The 21,276-nt window shown below is 46.8% G+C and overlaps 2 protein-coding genes across 2 annotated transcripts; both read right to left on the reverse strand.

Annotated features, from left to right (window-relative positions):
- Positions 1–5,062: 5,062 nt before the first annotated feature.
- On the reverse strand, positions 5,063–7,973 carry LOC118078471 (olfactory receptor 14A16-like). Its single transcript, XM_035102349.3, has 3 exons — positions 7,960–7,973; positions 6,442–6,457; positions 5,063–6,043 (listed from the first exon to the last, which is right to left on the reverse strand). Exons 1-3 carry the CDS (start codon positions 7,971–7,973, stop codon positions 5,063–5,065), a joined length of 1,011 nt encoding a protein of 336 aa, XP_034958240.3.
- A 2,839-nt stretch (positions 7,974–10,812) lies between these two features.
- Positions 10,813–11,742, reverse strand: LOC132592929 (olfactory receptor 14A16-like). Its single transcript, XM_060281173.2, has one exon. It carries the CDS (start codon positions 11,740–11,742, stop codon positions 10,813–10,815), a length of 930 nt encoding a protein of 309 aa, XP_060137156.2.
- Between the last annotated feature and the right edge of the window lie 9,534 nt (positions 11,743–21,276).

Below are 21,276 nucleotides of genomic sequence, written 5' to 3' on the forward strand. Positions count from 1 at the left end.
CCAGAGGCCATATTGGACTTGCTTTCAGCAGCATCAGTGTTATGTACTGAGCTGAATCCTAGAAAAATAGGATCCTGAATGCAGCAGTCTGATTGGTCCGCAGGAGCCACCCAATCCAGCTCCAGCTCTCGACTCCGAGTATATTTCAATCAGCATTTTTGGTTCATCGGGTCCTCCCTAACAAGAGGGCAGGTGTTGTGGTGTGATCTGGCAACCAGACCCTGTGTTGTGGGTGGGAACGTTTGGATGCCACAACACCCTATTGGAGGTCCCTTGATCCTGGGTGCAATCAGACCAATGGGATGCCAGAAAATTTGTATTGAGGGACCTCTATTTAAGGCCATGCACGTGTTCCTTAGCTTCCTCTTTGGGGCCAGTGCATTGGAACACCCGTCCACCTCTCCCTATATTTAGGGCTTGCACTTGACCTTGCTATGCCGTCATGTGTCGCCTGCCATTGGGACAGGGGCACGGCAGGAATTTTCCCCAATTGGCTGATTTGCTGGTGCCATTTGGGTTTTGCCTGCTACGTAGCAAATCGTCACAACTTGTAAGGATCTGGATAGGCTCTGGTTCAGGTGATAGGGGTGGCAGAGTGGTCTGGCCATCCCTAAGTGATGGGTATTCCATTAAAGGAATCATGGGAATCTTGGGATTCTTGGTTGGTCTTTCCTGAGAGGCCCGGAGCCAGAGTCCAGGGGGACATCTGGCTGGTGGACTGGTTGGACATCGCCTTCCACTATGCCGGGTGTTTACCCAAGGCTGACCTATGGTGTGCCCAGGGTCAGCGCTGCCTGCAAGGGTGCAAGGAGCTAGTCGTTCCAGAGCCTATGCAACCACTCACTTGATTGTAATCAATAAAGTTGTGGCCTAAATTCTGCCAAAAACCAAACCTAAAATTTGAGTCTTGTCTGAATTTATTTGGGGAAGGTTAAAGGGTCTACATAGAGGATAATGGCGGTTGCGGAAGAGCTTAAAGAAATCTGGGTGGGGGGTGGGCTGTAGTTTAGGCTGAGTCATGGGGCGTGTAGCAGTATTTGATTGACAGGCTGACCCCTATTTAAGCCCAGCTACTTTCGATTCCAGCTCACTCTCGGCAAGCCTTCGAATCTCCCGCCCGCCACTTTTTATATAGGCTTTAGCCTGACATTGCTTTGCCTTTTCAGGGGTCGTCTGTATTCAGGGGCCCAGTAGGAATTTTGCCACTTGGCTGATTGGCTGTTGCCATTTGGTTTTTGCCTACTGCTTAGCAAATCGTCACAACTTGTTAGGTTGGCAGTTAGGCTTTTGATTATTGAATCGGTTGGAAGAGGGGTGTGGCATCCAGATGCCTACCCACACACACACCTTTTGTTGCTCCACATAAAAGTATTCCGTTAAAGGAATCCCAGGGCTTACGCTCTTGTCCTTACATCCCCGCCATAGGCGGGGCTGGAGGGGCCAATTATAAGAGTACGAGCCTTGGGGAACATTCTTGGAAAAAGAGAGGAGAGAATGTCTGGCCTCAGCTACCTCCGTTAGGCTTTGGTTAATAAATTGGCTGTAGGAGGGGTATGGCATTAAATTGCCTACCCCCCTATTTTGCTCCTCATAGAAGTATTCCGTTAAAGGAATCCTGGGGCTCAGGGACTCGAGTCACATCCCCGCCATAGGTGGGGATGATGGGCCATTACAGAGCCGAGCCTGGGGGAACATTCCTGGGTTGAGGGGAGAGTGCCTGTGAACAGTACCTCCACTCCCTTGGTGTGTTTACTTGACTTACCTACGCATAGGTAAGTCAGAGCTGGTCCTGACCCAAAGGGGGTCAGATGGAAATGGTCCTGTCCCAAAATGGGTCAGATGGAATGGTCCTGACCCTTAGAGTGGACAGATGGATTAACCAAAGCCCTAAGCCAACACTCAGAATTAAATTGTATTTTAAATAAAGTTGTGGCCAAAACAATGCCAAAAACCCAAACCTAAAATAACGTGTGAGTTGTGAGTTATTTAGGGGGATTAATGGGAGCTTCATCACGCAAAGTATTTTGATTGACTTTATCTTTATTTATGTCTGTCCGTCCATGGCTCTACATAAAGTAGGGCACACCAAGACTGCAGAATGTAATTCATTAAAGAGGAGAACACCGTTTGTATCAGCATACAGAGTGCTGAGACTGTGGAAAGAAGTGGAAGTATATTATACTATCTACTGCCAGCCGGGGCATCAAGGACCATTCAGAGTCTACATCTCCTGCTAGCTCAGGGGTATATTTTGCTCTCACCCCTTCGGTATCTAAAACACTGAGTTTGGATAATAATTTGTATCTTTATGTAATGTAGAAGCATGGAAAGGTGTGAAAACAGAATCTTTGAAATTTTAACTTTGGTGAACTAAAACACAAGCCATAAGAAATGATTTGTTTGTGTGTGTTTCTTTTAAATCAGAGGCTGATTAAGATAATCTGCTTTAAAGTAGTTTCCAAATGTCCCACTTTTAAACATTCTATTGCTTCCAAATGTGCAATATTAAAGCCACAATAATGCTTAGGTCTAAAGCAGGGGTGGAGTTTTCAGCCAAGCACCATATTACATCACTGGAAACCTTCAGGGGCCATGTACCATGTCTAGAGGGGGAAACAGCAAAATTGGGTGTAGCAATGACTGTGAATTTTACCTCTGCATAATAGTCTAGTTTCTACACTCTCACACAGCCCTCTGTAAGCTCCAGCTACAAAAAAGGGACATTATCAGATCTCAAGGACTCATTCCAGCCAGTGAAAGCATTCAAAGAATGTGTGAGTCAGGGTTGGGGGGGGGGGGAGTTTGGTTGGTGAGGATGTGCAGAGAGTTTCAAGAGCCAAGTAAAGAGGCCTGAAGGGCTGCATTGGCCTCCACAACTGAGTATCTAAAGGATATCCGTATCAAATCCTCTCATCTTCATTAGGGGTATTAATGTGTGTTGTACTGTTATATCTCTCAGTTTAGAATCATAGAATCATAGAGTTGGAAGAGACCACAAGTGCCATCCAGTCCAACCCCCTGCCAAGCAGGAAACGCCATCAAAGCATTCCTGACAGATGGCTGTCAAGCCTCCGCTTAAAAACCTCCAAAGAAGGAGACTCCACCACACTCCTTGGCAGCAAATTCCACTGTTGAACAGCTCTTAGTGTCAGGAAGTTCTTCCTAATGTTTAGGTGGAATCTTCTTTCTTGTAGCTTGAATCCATTGCTCCGTGTCTGCTTCTCTGGAGCAGCAGAAAACAACCTTTCACCCCCCTCTATATGACATCCTTTTATATATTCGAACATGGCTATCGTATCACCCCTTAACCTTCTCTTCTCCAGGCTAAACATACCGAGCTCCCTAAGCCGTTCCTCATAAGGCATTGTTTCCAGGCCTTTGACCATTTTGGTTGCCCTCCTCTGGACACGTTCCAGCTTGTCAATATCCTTCTTGAACTCTGGTGCTCAGAACTGGACACAGTATTCCAGGTGAGGTCTGACCAGAGCAGAATACAGTGGTCCTATTACTTCCCTTGATCTATTGATGCAGCCCAGAATTGCATTGGCTTTTTTAGCTGCTGCATCACACTGTTGACTCATGTCAAGTTTGTGGTCTACCAAGACTCCTAGATCCTTTTCACCTGTACTGCTCTCAAGCCAGGTGTCTCCCATCCTGTATTTGTGCCTTTCATATTTTTTTTTGCCCAAGTGTAGTACTTTACATTTCTCCTTGTTAAAATTCATCTTGTTTGCTTTGGCCCTGTTGTCTAATCTGTTAAGGTCATTTTGAAGTGTGATCCTGTCCTCTGGGGTATTAGCCACCCCTCCCAATTTGGTGTCATCTGCAAACTTGCTCAGGATGCCCTCAAGCCCATCATTCAAGTCATTGATAAATATGTTGAATAAGACTGGGCCCAATACAGAACCCTGTGGCACCCAACTAGTCACTTCTCTCCAGGATGAAGAGGAGCCATTGATGAGCACCCTTTTGGTTTGGTCAGTCAGCCAGTTACAAATCCACTGAATGGTAGCATTGTCTAGAACGAATTTTACCAGCTTCTGTTTAGTTAGACTGTGTTAAGCTTATTCTAGTCATGCTCCCCTATAAAACATTTAATCCCACTTTTCCAAGGATGAAGGCACAATAGAAACCATGTTTGATTATTGTGTACCTGTTCTTCCCCAATGACCATTTGCTTATCCAGTCTCCACCTATGGCTTTACTTCCAATTCTGCTAAATATAAAGTGCACGGGAGGACCAGTGTTGGGATGTGGGGTCATTGGAAAGCAGGAGTAATGGCTACATAAGGACCATTCTGCATCCTGCTTTCTATATGTATATGGTTTTGTGAGGAGGGGGAAATAGCATCTATATAATGGTACTGACAAATTGTGAATTAAAAACAAGTGAATAAGCCAAAATTCACAGCACCTACAGTAAAGGTGTACAAGCGCACAGGTAACCTGAAATAAATTACATTTTAACTATCAATTTGCATTTCCAAGGGATTATAATTAATTCAAATAATAATGAAATAGAAAAATGTGAATATGTTGTTATTTGTCATTCAATACTAGCATTTGTGTTAAATCAGTTTTAGGTTGTCTTGATTTTAAATGGAAATTGCAGTCCTATCCACAATAATCTGCCACTGTGCCTCATTGATTTCAATATTACTACACACAATATATATATATATATATACTGTATACACACACACACACACACACACACACACACACACACGTATAGGTATATACACACAGTGGTACTAGGTTTAAGAACAGCCCTGTTTACAAACGATTCTGTTTACGAACTCCGCAAAACCGGAAATAGTGTCCCGGTGTAGCTATAGAGGCAGAGGTGGTACTTCAACAACATCTGCAGAGCTACAGATTAGTCACTGCTGGTATAATGCCTGATATACATAAATGAATTCAGCATGCAATATAAGGCTACAATCCAATGTACACTTTCCTGGGATTAATTCCCATTCAATCCAATGATACCTGCTTCTGAGAAAACAAATATACGGCAAACAAATCTTATGCAAATCATTTAGGCAACTGAAACTGTTTCCTAAAATGAAGAGGGGGTTTTCCCTAAGAACTGGGGGGAAATATTGACAAGCAGCTTCCAGAATGCCATTTTGAGCTCCCTGTTTCTTATACTATAGATGACCGGGTTCATTACTGGTGGCACCATGCAGTAGAACATAGAAACCAAGAGGTCAAATGCTGATGGGGATCCAGATGTTGGTTTTAGGTAGACAAACATGCCACTTACCATAAACAGGGAGATAACAAAAAAATGAGGCAAGCAAGTTGAAAAGACTTTTTGCTTCCCTTGACTGGATGGGATTCTCAGAACAGTTCTGAAGATCTGAACATAAGAAAAAACAATTAGAAAAAAGTAAACAAAGCCAAAACAAGACCCCAGAATCAGAACCCGGACTTCGTTGATATATGAGTCAAAGCAAGAGATCTTTAGTAGTTGTGGGATTTCACAGAAGAATTGATTGATGACATTAGAACAGAACTCCAGAGTGAATGTAGTTCCAGTGTGCATTGCTGAATAGAAAAGTCCACCGATCCAGACACTGGTTGCCATCTGAATGCAGGCTTTCTTGTTCATGACAGTCTCATAATGCAGTGGATTGCAGATGGCAACATAGCGATCATATGCCATGATGCCAAGCAGGAGGTAGTGGGAGATCAGGAAGAAAACTAGGAAGAAAACTTGACAGACACATCCAGAGTAAGAGATGGTTTGGGTCTTCATCAAGGAATTTGCAATGGACTTGGGAACTGTAACCGATATGGAACCAAAATCTTGGAATGACAGGTTGGCCAGAAAGAAGTACATGGGTGTATGAAGCTGGTGGCTATAGATGATGACTGTGATGATGAGAAGGTTTTCTATCAAGGCCACCAAATACATTGTGACAAAAAAAATAATGTGGAATATCTGCAGCTCCTGAATTTCAGAGAATCCGAGCAGAAGGAATCCATTCACTCTTGACTGGTTCAACATTGTATTGTTCAGAGTTCTATTTGGTACCTGTGAAAAGAAAGATGCCAGGCGACTTCCTTTTTCATTTGATTGTATCTATTTGTGAAATGGAGTGGTGCTCTTTGGACAAAATATCTCTCCCTTTCTGGCAGTGGTGACGGAGATAAAAACTTTATTGATATCTCATTTTAATTGCACCCAGAAGGTTCAGTTCTCAGGAGTTAAGTGCAGCTCAGCAGCACTAAGTCAGACACCTTTTGGGAGTCATATGCTTATAATGACTGATTCAATGGCTATTATTGAACTTGGAAGCATTGTTTTGAAGATGACTCTGTTTATATGATTTAATGTTGACACCCCCACCCTTTGGAGGGAGCTGAGGAGTAGGAAAGGTCTTTGGTAGGGTTTGTGGTTTGTGGGTGGTATTCCTAGTGGGGGGGGGGGACAAGGTCAAGGACCAGTCTGTATTTTGGGCATGGTGACGGACCTGGATTCGCCTAGCTTGTGGCACTGTGGTCCTAGTGTGACTTAAGAATCAACCCTCCTGGTCAACTGACTAAACTGGGCCCATTCATTCATGTATATTGTTGAGCCTTAGGATGGTATTTATTGCTTACTTGACCCAGCAGGCTTTATATCTGACAGGCCTCTGAATGTATTTGTGTGTCAAGGCTTACCAGAAATCACTCTTAAATAACTCACAACAGACACAATAATTTAGGTTTGGTTTTTGGCATTAAGTTTGGCCACAACTTTATTTAAATACAATTTTTAATCAGAGTGTTGGCTTAGGCTTTTGGTTAACCATTCGTCCCTCCTTAAGAAGGACCAATCCCATCTGTCCACTTTGGACAGGACTCAACTCATCTGCCCTCTTGGGGCAGGACTCACATCATCTGCCCCCTTGGGACAGGACTCACTTCATCTGTCCACTTGGGACAGGACTCACCACTGTCCACTTGGACAGTACCAGCTCCGACTTCCCCAAGGGTAAAGGGAAGTCAAGTGAACACCCCTGGGAGAGGAGGTAGCTGAGGCCAGACATCCTCTCCTCTCTTTTTCCAAGAATGTTCCCCAAGGCTCGTACTCTTATAATTGGCCCCTCCAGCCCCGCCTATGGTGGGGATGTAAGGATGAGAGCGTAAGCCCCGGGATTCCTTTAATGGAATACTTCTATGTGGAGCAACCAACGGTGTGGGGGGGGGGTAGGCATCTCCAACCGATTCAATAACCAAAAGCCTAACCATCAACCTAACAAGTTGTGACAATTTGCTAAGCAGTAGGCGAAAACCAAGAGGCAAAGCCAATCAGCCAATTGGGAAAATTCCTACTGGGCCCCTGAATACAGGCGACCCCTTGAAAGGCAAAGCAATGTCAGGCTAAAACCTGTAAAAGAAAGTGGGAGGTGGGAGGGAGATTGAACACCAAGGCAAAAGTGCTCAGAAAACGGAGGAACTGAGTTTAAATGGGGGGCCCCCTCCACCAATCCCATTACATGCATTTAAACACCGCTATTACTCAGCAAGAGCTGTGGCCTAGGCCCCAGCCAAACCCTTATTAGATTTCTTACCAGCCCTACCACAACCCGCTTTATATTTAATGATATAAAGCGCTTTTTGAGCTGGATAAGGACCTCAAATGAACCAGGCCTACTTTAGGCCATCTTATTCCAGATAGGCTTCAGGTCTTGTTGGGGTCTCGTCCATTCACTATGTGGTAGGGACCAGTCAGCATCGGGATTCATCCACCTATTAAGGGAGGTCTACCTCCTTTGAGGTTTTTTGGTGAGATCAAGAGTGGGCTCCTGGATTTTCTGGGATTGGCCTGACTTTCATTAGCAAGGGATCTTTCATTTGGAAAGATTCCCAATGTTGCACCTTTTCAGTGTAGCTATGTGAACTCTCTCTCCCTGTTTGCAAGTCCTGTTCATGAGTTCCCAGAAACTATAAGCAGCTAAATAGAACTCCTCCTCTCCCATAGACCATGTGCTCTAGCAGAGCACACAGCTGCATTCACAATCTAACTCACCAAATCAAGCCTCCAAACAGCCCAGAAAAGCGCCCACTATTATTTTGAATGAATAGCAATATATAAATATGCAAATAAATAAACAGCTGAGATGCTTATTCTTATTCTCCCCTTGCTATCAAAAGTTCAGCATGTGGGGCATGCCGCTTGTTATATTCGAGTCTTATACAGACAGAACACTCAAGCATTCTGTGCTGTGGTGATTGCCCTAAATTCTGTTCTTGCACATTTGGAGCAGCGGGGGAACTATGCCAGACTGCTTTTTTGTAGACTTCAGCTCAGCATTTAATACCATTCTACCGCGATGCCTGATGTCTAAACTGGGGCTCCCACCATCACTTTGTGGGTGGATATTGGACTTTCTGTCAGATTGCCCCCAGAGGGCTCGGTTGGGCCCTTACACCTCTAATATGCTTGGGACTAACACAGGAACACCACAGGGATGTGTAGTCTGCTCCTTTATACTCTCTACACGTATGATTGTGTGGCTGCTTACCCTAGTAACAGAGTTGTCAAATTTTCAGATGACACAACCGTGATCGGGCTCATCTCTGATAAGGAGGGTGAAACGGACTATAGAGATGAGGTGGAGCGGCTGACAGCGTGGTGCAGAGTTAATAATTTGCTTATAAATACAAAGAAAACAAAGGAGCTTGTGGTGGACTTCAGGAGACAGAACAATGTCCAGCCACTTTTGATTGATGGAATCTGCATGGAGAGGGTAACAACGTTCAGATTCCTGGGCATCGAGTTACAGGAGGATCTGTCCTGGGGTGTCAACACAAGGGGGCTTGTGAAGAAGGTGCAGCAGAGACTGCACTTCTTGAGAATTCTAAGGAAAAACCATCTTCCGCAAAAGCTGCTGCTTGCCTTCTATCACTGTGCCATTGAGAGTGTGCTCACTTATGTGCATGTGGTATGGAAGCTGTACTTCCCAGGATAGGATAGGGTTGTGCAGAATTATTCAAACAGCTGAGAGCATTATTGGCTGCTCACGCTCCACCTTAGAACAAATCTATATCACCAGGTGCCACAAGAAAGCACTAGACATATCAAGAGATCCATCACATCCTGGTCACCGCTTCTTTGAGCTCCTTCCATCAGGACAGAGATACAGAATAATGAAGGCAAGAACGAGCCGTCTCAAGAACAATTTCTTCCCTAGAGCAATTTCGCCTTGAATGGAAAGTCTAGACTTTGAAGTCATCTTATTTTTACTTGCCATGTCATATTGTATTGTTTAATTAATGTATTGTAGTTATTTTAAATTTATGTGAAGTGCCTTGTATGAGTGGATGGAGCAGCCGAGCAATTTCGTTGGTCCCACAGGGGGGCAATGACAATAAAGATTATCTTATCTTAAATATGGATATGGGGTCCCACCTAGGCCAGCCCCAAACATTGCACATAGGAACTAACACCCCCTCTTATATCCACTTGTAAACATTGGCTGAGAGGGAGCTGTAGATATGAAGGTGAAGATTTTCAGTGTAACTCTACTTCCCAACTATGTGCTGATAGACTGGGAGCAATATGGCAAATGAAGGGGGGGAAAGGAATCTGTCACATCCAGTACCGTACATGAGGATGCTTAGGTCTAAAGCAGGGTTGGGAAAACATTTTTCAGCCAAGCACCACATTACATCATTGGCAACCTTCAGGGGCCACATGCCACTGCTGGATGGGGCCAGACAAAACTGGGGATAGCAGTGAATGCAAATTTTACCTCTGTAAAGTAGCCTAGTTTCTACACACACTCTCACACCTCTGTATCCGCATGCAGACGAAAAAAGGAGACAGAACTCATGGGCACGTTCCAGCCAGGGAATACACTCAAAGAATGTGTGAAAGAGGGCTGGAGATGGGATTTGCTTGGTAAGGATGTGTGGCCCAGGTAGAGAGGCCTGAAGGGCTGCATTTAACCCCCACAATTGAGGATCTAAAGGATTCCAGTAAAAAATCATCCCATCTACATTAGGGGTAATAATGCAGGATACTTAGACTGTGGCAGGTTTATTCGAGTCACAAACTCCCATTCCTTTATAAAGTATATACATAAAACATTTAATCCCACTTTTCCTAGGATGGAGGCACAATAGAAAGCACTTATTCTTCCACAATGACCCCTTTCTCTCCAATGTACACATTCTTCCAACTATGTGGCTCCACTGCCACTTCTGCTAAATATAGAATTATATGCATATCTGTCATATGTGCAGGTTTATAGCATCTAGACACAAATGATTGATAAAAAATAAGTGAAAATCTATGGTACCTGCAAGAAATAGGTCAGTTGAATAAAACTATGTTTTTATAAGCTCATATCACCAAGAAGTAAAAATTAATTCAAATATTAATAAATAGAAGCTTTTGTGGAGATTAAGGTAGAATGTTTTAACATGTTCATACTAGGGAATTCAGTTCAATCATCAGTGTTCATAGGTTTTAGGTCCTCTAGGTTTCAATAGGAAATTGCAGTGCTATACACAACAATCCCCATGATTCTTCAACACCCCAATTACTATCAGCTCCAGCATGTACGGCTAGGTCATAGGGAGAATGGATGTTGTGGGAAGCCACAGATAGTCACCCCTGGACTAAAGATCTATATAGATGAAGTAAACATGCAATGTAAACCTACAATCAAAGGTACACATTTCTGAAACTAATTCCCATTCAATGCAGTGATATCCACTTCTGAGTAAAAACAACAACATAGGACTCGACATAACTTATGCAAGCCATCTAGGCAACTGAAACTGATACCTAAATTGGAGATTGGTTTTTGCCTAAAAATAGAGGGAAATATTGGCCAGAAACTTCCAGAATGCCATTTTGAGTTCCTTGTTTCTTATGCTATAGATGATCGGGTTCATTACTGGTGGTACCATGCAGTAGAATGAAGAAACCGCGAGGTCAAATGCTGATGGGGAGCGGGAGGTTGGTCTGAAATAGACAAAGTTACCACTTACAAAAAACAGGGAAATAACAATAAGATGAGGCAAACAGGTTGAGAAGACTTTTTGCTTCCCATGACTGGATGGGATTTTCAGGACTGCTCTGAAGATCTGAACATAAGAAAAGGCAATTAGAGCAAAGTAGATGAAGCCTAAACAAGCTCCAAAAGTTAGAACCCAAATCACAGTAATATCTGAGTCAGGGCAAGAGTTCTTCAGCAGTTGTGGGATTTCACAGAAAAACTGATTGATGACATTAGAACAGAACTCAATTTTGAATGTTGTTCCAGTGTACATTGTTGCATAGAAAAGTCCCCCAATCCATGCACTGGTTGCCATCTGAATGCAGGCTTTCTTGTTCATGACAGTCTCATAATGCAGCGGATTGCAGATGGCAACATAGCGATCATATGCCATAACACCAAGGAGGATATAATGAGACAATATGAAGAAAACAAGGAAGAATACTTGACAGGCACATCCAGAATAAGAGATGGTTTGGGTCTTCATCAAGGAATTTACAATGGACTTGGGAACTGTGACCGATATGGAGCTAATGTCTTGCAATGACAGGTTGGCCAGAAAGAAGTACATGGGTGTATGAAGCTGATGGCTGTAGAAGATGACTGTGATGATCATGATATTTTCTGTGAGGGCCACCAAATATATTATGATAAAAAGGTTGATGTGAAATACCTGCACCTCCCGAATATCAGGGAATCCATGTAGAAGGAATCCACTTACTCTTGACTGGTTCATCATTGTGTCTCAGACTTTGGTGCCTAGGAAAAGAGAGCTACCCACCACTTTCTTCTGTTTTGGTTGTATCGGGAAATCATTCTTTCTGTACTGAATGTGGTGAAGGCTGGAATGTATAGCAATGAGCTTTATCGATGTCTCACTTCTAATTATACCCAGAAGGTTTAATTCTCACGAGTCTTCTACATACAGCTCAGCAGATGTGGATCAGATGTGTATTTGAGGGTTGAGATGCAGCTATAATGACTATGATACAAAGTTCTGCTTTGGCTTATGAAAGGGTCTTGCACCAGAGTGGGTTGTTTATGTTCCTAAATCAGTTTTCTATATGGCATAACCCTGTGGGTTGTTGGCTGCTGCTATTTACATTAACACATCTAGGACCGCAATCCTTTACAAAAATACATGGGATGAAGACCTTTGGAACTCAATGTGACTTAATTCTAAGAAGACATGTTTAGGGTTATCCTGTAAAATCCCCTTCTTCTACTCATGAATTTCGGTTTCTTTGTTGCCTAACCCCTGCCATGAAGTTCTAAATCAAAGCAAGTATTAACAGATCAATATTAGCAGCTGAATCCCACAACACTTCCATGTTGTATATGATTGAAGGCTAGCATCCAAGGAACAATGTAGACTGATGTTTTATGCTCCATTGTGAGGGTTGTAGACCTACTTGCTGCATTAGAGCTGTGCCCATCTTTTTAATATAGCACAGAATGACGACTAAGAGAGGACTCCAATTTCTACTTGTTCAATTTGCAGTTTTTGTAACCATTTTTTGGAATTATGAAGAACTTTAATAAAAATCTCATTACACAGAAGTAATCAATCAAATTTTCCTTGGATTACTACTGATTCAGCAGATCCTATAGTTGCATTCACAATCTAACTCTCCAAATCAGGCCTCCAAACAGCCCAGAAAAGCAACCAGCCTTAATCCAAAAGCTGCAAAGTCTTCTTCCATTTAGTTCTGTAATTATTGTTGGTTTAGTTATTCTCTTTATGTATATCTTTCCATGAAAAGGCATAAAGTAAGGCATGCAAAGACTGTAGGATGTGTTTTTAATTAAAGTAGAGAGCAAGCTTTGTATCAGCATATCGAGGGCTGGGATGTTGGAACCAAATGGAAGCATATTATGGCTTCTTCTACCAGCCGGAATAGCAAGGCGTATTGGGAATCTAAACCCTCTGCCTCTGAGAATGTGTATACTTTGTCTCTTCTTTTCTACACTTTCTACATCACAGTTCATCAACTCTTTTTAAGGATCAGTCATGTGATAATCTTTTCTCAGAGACCAAGACTTGCTTAGTCATTTATCACCTGGTGTTTCTTCAGTGTCCTCATCTGGTTGCATGGTAGTGGGACCCACAGTTTTATGCTCACCCCAGGCAGCAAAATGTCTTGGGCCAGCCCTGGGTACTACCTGAAACCGACCATTGATAGTAGGGACGCGGGTGGCACTGTGGTCTAAACCACCGAGTCTTTTGGGCTTGCCGATTTTCAGGTTGGCAGCTTGAATCCATACGACGGGGTGACCTCCGAGTGCTTTGTCACAGCTTGTGTCAACCTAGCAGTTTGAAAGCATACCAGCACAAATAGATAAAAAGATACAACTGTGGCAGGAAGGTAAAATACATTTTTGTGCGCTCTGGCACTCATTATGGTGTTCTGTGTTTAATCATGGTTTAATCGTGGTGGCCACATGAAAAGCTGCCCCAGAAAAGCTGTCTACAGACAAATGCCAGCTCCCTTGACCTGAAAGTGGAGATGAGCACTGTGAGGGACAGGGGATATCGCGAAGTCCCTCCCCTCCTGAGTTCAAGCCCGTCCCCGAGCAAAGGGGAAAGCAGGGAGAGTTCCGATTCCAGTGGGGAAGCAGGAAGTCGTGTCCGAGGCTCAGGCAAGGTAGAGGAGCCAGGGTCCCAGGTGGGACAGGAAGGGGCAAGTAAGGGGGGAAGACCCATCCCCCCAACTCCAGAATTACGCAGGAAGAGGAGGGGCAAGAGGATGGGTCTGCCAAAGCTTTTGTGCTGGAGAAAGACGCGCCAAAAGCCATTAGGAGGTTCTGAAACCGACTGACAACATCGCTCCGTGTAAATAGCAATGACTTGAGCACTGTAAATACGCAGCACCAATAAAAGAATAAAATGCAGAGCTGCGTAGCGTCGTTACTCTGAAGTAGTCCACTCCGGCCACTGTGACAGCAACCTCCTAATCATTTTTGGGCTACTTTGGAGTTGCCGGGATGAGCGTGTCAGAGGCGGAGAAGTGGCGGCAGATCGCTGAGCAAGCCCAGCTAGAACTGCAACAGCTGTCGCTGCAGGCGCAGGGGGAATTGAAGGCAGCTAAAGAGGAGACTAAGAAGGTCCAGGACGACCGGCTACAACTTGCGGAACAGGTGAGAGAGCTCCAGGAAAAAGAGCAGCATTTAAGGGCGGTGGCGGTAGACCTCCAAAACAAGCTGGATGCAGAGAAAAACAAGGCGGGAGGGGCACCCCAAGTCCAAGTGCTGCCAGGAAGGAGAGCCGGGACCCTAGTAAGCAAGTTCAATGGAGACCCGAAGGAGTTTCAGGGCTTTGAGACTGAGATTGTGTATGCTCTTGAGCTGCACCACGATGAGTTCCCTGATGATGAGCACAGAGTAGCGTTTATTGTGGAGCACCTTACAGGGGCGGCCAGGGAGTGGCTAAGACCGTTAATTGCAACAAGGAATCCTTGCATGAAGAATGTCAAACTATTTCTAGAAGGTTTGAAAACGATGTATTCGTCCGATAGTCATATGGACCAGACTAAGGAGGAACTTCATAATTTACGCCAAGGAAATATGACAGTTCGCGCGTATTGGGCGAAATTCACCATGCTGGTGCACAGATTGGGGTGGGATCTGGAGTCTGCCCCAATGCAAGCGGCGTTTTACTTGGGGTTGCATGAGGAGGTGAAGGATGAGCTCTCGAGAGGTCCAAAGCCCAGTAATATGGATCAACTGAGCAAAGCGGCTCTGGCGGTGGGGGTGAGGCAGGAATCCAGATGGAGCGACAAGCAAGCAACGCGCGCAAAGCGGGCTTGGTTCCCACGGTCGCAGGAGAAGCCACTCCCTCAACAACCCTTTCAAGCCACGCCTGGGGCCAGTCAGGACCAGGAACCCATGCAGATTGATAGCGCGCGCGCGCGGGCTTTTCAAACCCCAGCGGCGCCAAGACGCAAGGAGGGAAGGGGTGGGAATTGCTTTCTCTGCAACTCCCCCCAGCATCTCGTCAGAGACTGCCCACATCGCAGGGAGTGGCAAGGAAAGGCGGGAACGGTTGTGCCCTCCCCCACTGACGCAGCACCACAGCAGGGAAACGGGAAAGCCTGGCTGCAGGAGACAAGGGGCGGCAGCCAGGCACAGTCAGCAGACAACAGCCCCAGCCCACCCACCCGCACAGAGAGGAGCAGAGCCAGCCCACCCCTCCCAGAGCAGGAGTGGTTCTAGAAGTGACGCTCACGCTCCCAAATGGCTATCCATTGACGGTCCTCGCCCTAATTGACAGTGGTGCCTCAGCCAACTTCTTCTCGAGAAACTTTGCAGAAGAGCACCAGATCCAGCTTCTGCAGCTGGATTTTCCTCTGCACGTGGCAACCATTGACGGCAGAGAGCTGCTGGGAGGGGCCATCACTCATCAAACCCCCCCCCATGAGAATGACGGTTGGAAGGCACTCAGAGACACTGGCATTCAACGTCACCACCATCTCAGACCCCCCAATCGTTTTGGGCATGAGCTGGCTGGCGCGCCACGACCCCTCCATAAGTTGGCATCAGAGATGCATCACTTTTGGATCGGACTTTTGCCTGGAACATTGCATGCAGCACCACCCAGGGGAGGGGCCTCCGATAGCCACGGTGGCCACCATGCACGTCAAAGGGGGTGAGGCGATACCCAAACCATACTGGGACCTGCAGGAGGTCTTCAGTGAAGCGGAGTCCGACCACCTGCCCCCACACAGGCCTTTTGACTGCCAGATCAACCTGGTGCCTGGGGCAACTATACCCCCAGCCAAGCTGTACGCCATGTCAGACCAGGAACTGGAGGATCTGCGCGCTTTTATCGACAAGAACCTCAAGCGGGGGTTCATCAGAGAAAGCAAGGCAGCAGGGGGCAGCCCGGTCTTCTGGGTGGACAAGAAAGACACGCAACAGCGCCGTCTTGTGGTGGATTTTAGACGGCTGAATTCGGTGACAGAGCCAGTGGCTTTCCCCATGCCCAGAGTGGATGATCTCCTGACAGCGGCACGCAGAGGCAAGATTTTCACCAAGCTAGACCTGAGGGGGGCGTACAACTTGATCAGGATCCGGGAAGGCGATGAGTGGAAAACCACGATGTTCACGCCTCTGGGCTCTTTTGAATATCTGGTGATGCCCTTCGGGTTGCAAGGGGGCTCAGCATGCTTCCAGGCCTTCATGCACCACGTCCTGGGGTCCCTACTCTTCAGGAAATGCTTGGTCTTTCTGGATGACATCCTTATTTACTCCAACGACCCAGTGCAGCACGTGAAGGACGTCAGGGAGGTGTTACAGCGCCTGAAGGAGAACCACCTGTATGTGAAGCTGGAGAAGTGCAAGTTTCACACCAAGGAGGTGGACTTCCTGGGCTACAAGCTGTCAGACAAGGGGCTGGCAATGGACAAGGACAAGGTGCAGACCATCCTGGACTGGCACAGCCCCAGGACGCGCAAAGATGCCCAACGCCTACTAGGCTTTGCCAACTTCTACAGGAAGTTCATCAAGAACTTCTCTCGAGTTACGGCTCCCATCACGGACTGCCTGAGAGGCAAGCAGAAGTTCAGGTGGACACCAGAGGCGCAAGCAGCGTTCGAAAGCCTCAAGAGGGTGTTCGCCTCAGACCAGAACCTGTTCCACGTGGTTCAGGACGCGCCCCTACGCATTGAAACAGATGCTTCTGATAAGGCTGTGGGCGCCATTTTGTTGCAACTGGACGCCAACAGAGAGTGGAGACCCTGTGCCTTCTTCTCCAGGAAGTTGACCCAGCCCGAGCGAAACTACACAGTTTTTGATCGGGAACTTCTTGCGATCCACGCGGCGTTCCAGCACTGGAGACACTTCCTGGTGGGCGCCAAGCACCCCATCCAGGTGTGCACAGACCACAAGAACCTGGAGTTCTGGAGAACTGCCAGGGTGCTCAACCAGCGGCAGATACGGTGGGCGGAGTTCTTCTCGAACTTCAACTTCTCCATACACTACATCCCAGGAGAGCAGAATGTCAGGGCGGATGCCCTCTCCCGCAAGCCAGAGTACATGGAGGAGGAGGCGCCACCAGCCCCAAGGCACATTTTCCCCCCGTCGGCATGGTCCTGCGGAGCAGCAGTGGTGAGCGAGGCAGAACTCACAGCACTGACGGCAGCGGATGAATTTGCCAACCGCATCTTCAGAGAACTGAGAGGGGGGAGGGAGCAGGCAAAAGACTTTGCAGAACGCAGAGGGCTGCTTTTCTACAAGGGTGCGCTGTACCTACCCACCACCCAGCTTCGACGTACGGTCCTCAAGCAGATGCACGACAACCCTACAGCGGGGCATTTTGGAAGGGACAAGACCACTCACCTAGTCATGAGACACTTCTGGTGGCCAGGGGTGAGGGAAGATGTTCGAGACTATGTAAGGGGCTGTACCACCTGCCAGCGGGCGAAGGTGGTCAGAGCAGCGCCACCAGGGTTGCTGGAGCCCTTAGCCACACCACACAGGCCGTGGGAAGTGGTGTCCATGGACTTCATCACAGATCTGCCTTCGTCCAGGGGTAAGACTGCAGTGTTGGTGGTGGTGGACCTCATGTCCAAAATGTGTCACTTTATACCGTGTGCCAGGGCAGTCTCGGCAGAAGAGACAGCCAAACTGTTTGTTGATCACATTTTCAGACTGCATGGATTACCTTTAAGGGTTATTTCGGATCGTGGCCGCCAATTTGTTTCCAGGTTCTGGCGGCGGCTCATGAACCTCCTGCAGGTGGAGGTCAGCTTGTCGACGGCTAGACACCCGCAGACCAACGGACAAGCGGAGAGGGTCAACGCCATTCTGCAGCAGTACCTGAGATGCTACGTCAGCCAGCGGCAAACGGACTGGGTGGATCGCTTGCCACTAGCAGAATTTGCCTACAACAATGCAGTGCACGTCTCCACAGGGGTGTCGCCCTTTAAGGCCAATTACGGGCGCGACCTCAGATCTTTCCCAGAGAGGGAGAGGGAGGAGGAGGAGGAGGGCCCACAGGCTGAGGATTGGGCAGAGGAACTGGAGACGGTGCACCAGCAGCTCAGAGAACACTTGGAGAGGGCCAAGGAAGCGTACAAAAAGGGGGCAGATCGCCACAGGCGACAAGGGGAGGTCATCAGGGTGGGGGACAAGGTGTGGTTGTCCTCGGAGGGCCTTCCCACCAGAGGGAGGTGCAAAAAGCTGGCACCCAAATGGCTGGGCCCCTTCACGGTCACGCAACAGGTCAACCCGGTGGCATACAGGCTGGCACTGCCAGAGGACATGAGGGTGCATCCAGTGTTTCATAGATCGCTGCTGTCGCCGTACAGGGAAAGCAGCAGGCTCAGAGACAGCGAACAAACCCCCGAGGGAGGGGGGGAGAGGGAAAGCAGGGAGCAACTCAATGAGGCCACGGCCATCCTGGATTCAAGGTGGGGGGTGGGGGGCCTGGAGTACCTCATGGCATGGGAGGATGCTCCACCGTCCCAGAATGAATGGGTTCCCGCCACTCAGATACAGGAGGAATTCTTGGTGGAAGAATTTCACGCCCTCTTTCCCCACAGACCCAAGCCCTGGCACATGGAAAGGGAGGGGGAGGAGGAGGAGGCACGGGAGAACAGCTCACCATGGCGCTGGGAAGCGGAGTTTGAGGAACCAGAGGATGAGGTATGGGTGTCGCCAAGATCCACCCAGTCAGAGGAAGGAGCAGATTGGCAAAACATTTTTACCCCCACCAGCTCTGACGCCACGGACTTTTTGGGATTCCCGTCCTCCCAGGCGGAAGGGGGGGGCTCGCAGGACTGGGGGGAGGTGTTCACACCAACGGGCTCGGAGAGCACCGAGTTTTTAGGCTTCCAGTCGTCACCGACACATGGGGGGGGCCTGGGGAGGGGTGAAGGAGAGCTTGGGAGGGGGGTGGATGTGAGGGACAGGGGATATCGCGAAGTCCCTCCCCTCCTGAGTTCAAGCCCGTCCCCGAGCAAAGGGGAAAGCAGGGAGAGTTCCGATTCCAGTGGGGAAGCAGGAAGTCGTGTCCGAGGCTCAGGCAAGGTAGAGGAGCCAGGGTCCCAGGTGGGACAGGAAGGGGCAAGTAAGGGGGGAAGACCCATCCCCCCAACTCCAGAATTACGCAGGAAGAGGAGGGGCAAGAGGATGGGTCTGCCAAAGCTTTTGTGCTGGAGAAAGACGCGCCAAAAGCCATTAGGAGGTTCTGAAACCGACTGACAACATCGCTCCGTGTAAATAGCAATGACTTGAGCACTGTAAATACGCAGCACCAATAAAAGAATAAAATGCAGAGCTGCGTAGCGTCGTTACTCTGAAGTAGTCCACTCCGGCCACTGTGACAAGCACCATGAGCCTTATAGTAGAATTTGACTGGACTTAACTGTATAATGGTCTTTTTACCATTACCTACCTTTACTATTGGTAGTTACAACTTCCAGATAAATTTAGATAGGCAGATTCAAATTCACCCTGTGTCACAAAGTTTTCTCGCATTCCACCAGCTCAGCTGCGCCATTCACACTTTTGCATGTCAGATCACACAACCTGTTGATCACATTAATTTACTTCGAAGTTCTGTCAGTTGAATGATTCCCAATGTGGTGTCAGGTGTCAGAGGATCCAACCCCCCACAGTAGGTTGCCACAAATGGATAAAACGAGGAAAGTTCTTACCAATGTTTTTTATTCAATATTCACAGAGAGAGGCTTAGAAATGCAGTCTCTTGGAGTAATGGTCTTGGAGTAATGGAGTGAAACCCCACCCCCTTTGTCTCTCCCACTTCCTCATGAGTCATCGCTACGGGTGCTGGAAAGGGCCTTTTACCTTTGAGCTCATTGTTCTCCTACTTTCAAGGCCTGCTGTGTTCTGGGAGGGGGGAGTCTGGAATGCTTTCTAAAGACACTGAGTCCATCAGCTGTCTCTCCCATGCTGCTGCTTCTTCTTCTCCCTCCTCTTCCTCTCCCATTATTTCCCAACTTTTCCCCCCATCTGCCTCTGAGCTGTAATCGCCCTCAAACCCCTGTTGTAATTCCGATCCATCTCCTTTGTCTTTGTAAGTGTCAGGCTGGGGATGCAGTCTCCACCATTCCTCCTCTGCCCAGTCCCTGACATCTGGCCTGGACCCACTCACCAGACCTTTCTTTCGTTCTGATCAGAGGAAGTTAAATTTGTTCAGTTCAGCTGCATTTACATCACAGTGGGAGCAGAAAAAGAACGTATTTTCCGAGGATTGGTAGGTACTAGGGTGGGGGTGCACAGTGAAAGGACCCTGAATTTAAAAGGCAAGACTTCTTTCTTACAACTTTTTGTTTTTGAACAGTTACAAATACAATGACCACTAAACATAGCATAGTAAACATTATCGTAAACATTTCAAAAGAAAACATTATTAAAAAGAGTCAAATATAAACTGCACGTTTCAAACAGCATGATCAGCAAGAAAACAAATTATTGTTATAACCTTTCTTCACAAGATTACTGGAGTGCTCCTTTCAACAAGAGACTGAGTTTTTAATGGAAGACACTGCCAATAAAGATACAGCTGACACATTGTATTTCAACTTTTAAATTTCTGCTGGAAACTGTTCTACTCCATCAGGTTAATGCTGGCAATGAAGGATATATCATTCCATAATAGCTGATTTCAGATTTTAACATCTCTCTGTGGTTTTTATTGTATGATTTTATGCATATTTTTGTGAACCACTCTGTAATTTTGAATGAATAGCAATATATAAATATGCAAATAAACAAACAGCTGAGATGCTTATTCTTATTCTCCCCTTGCTATCGAAGGTTCAGCATGTAGGGGCATGCCACTTGTTATACCTGAGTCTTATACAGACAGAACACCCAAGCATTCTGTAAATATGGGTGTGGGGTCCCTAGACCAGCCCCAAACACTGCACATATCAACTAACTTTCCTCTCTTATATCCGCTTGTAAACATTGGCTGAGAGGGAGCTCTAGATATGAAGGTTTCCTCCCTACAATCTTCATATTTACATGTGGTTGACAGGAGGGGCAATCCGGCACATATGATGTAAGTGGTGAAGATATTCAGTGCAACTCCACTTCCCAACTATGTGCTGATAGACTGGGAGCAATATGGAAAATGAGAAGAAGAAAAAAAAGGAATTTGTCACATCCAGTACATGAGGATGCTTAGGTCTAAAGCAGGGATGGGGAAACATTTTTCAGCCAAGCACCACATTACATCATTGGCAACCTCCAGGGGCCACATGCCACTGCTGGATGGGGCCAGACAAAACCGGGTATAGCAATGAAT

Source organism: Zootoca vivipara, chromosome 12 (genome assembly GCF_965207765.1).
Source record: "Zootoca vivipara chromosome 12, rZooViv2.hap1.1, whole genome shotgun sequence".
Classification (NCBI taxonomy): Eukaryota; Metazoa; Chordata; class Lepidosauria; order Squamata; family Lacertidae; genus Zootoca; species Zootoca vivipara.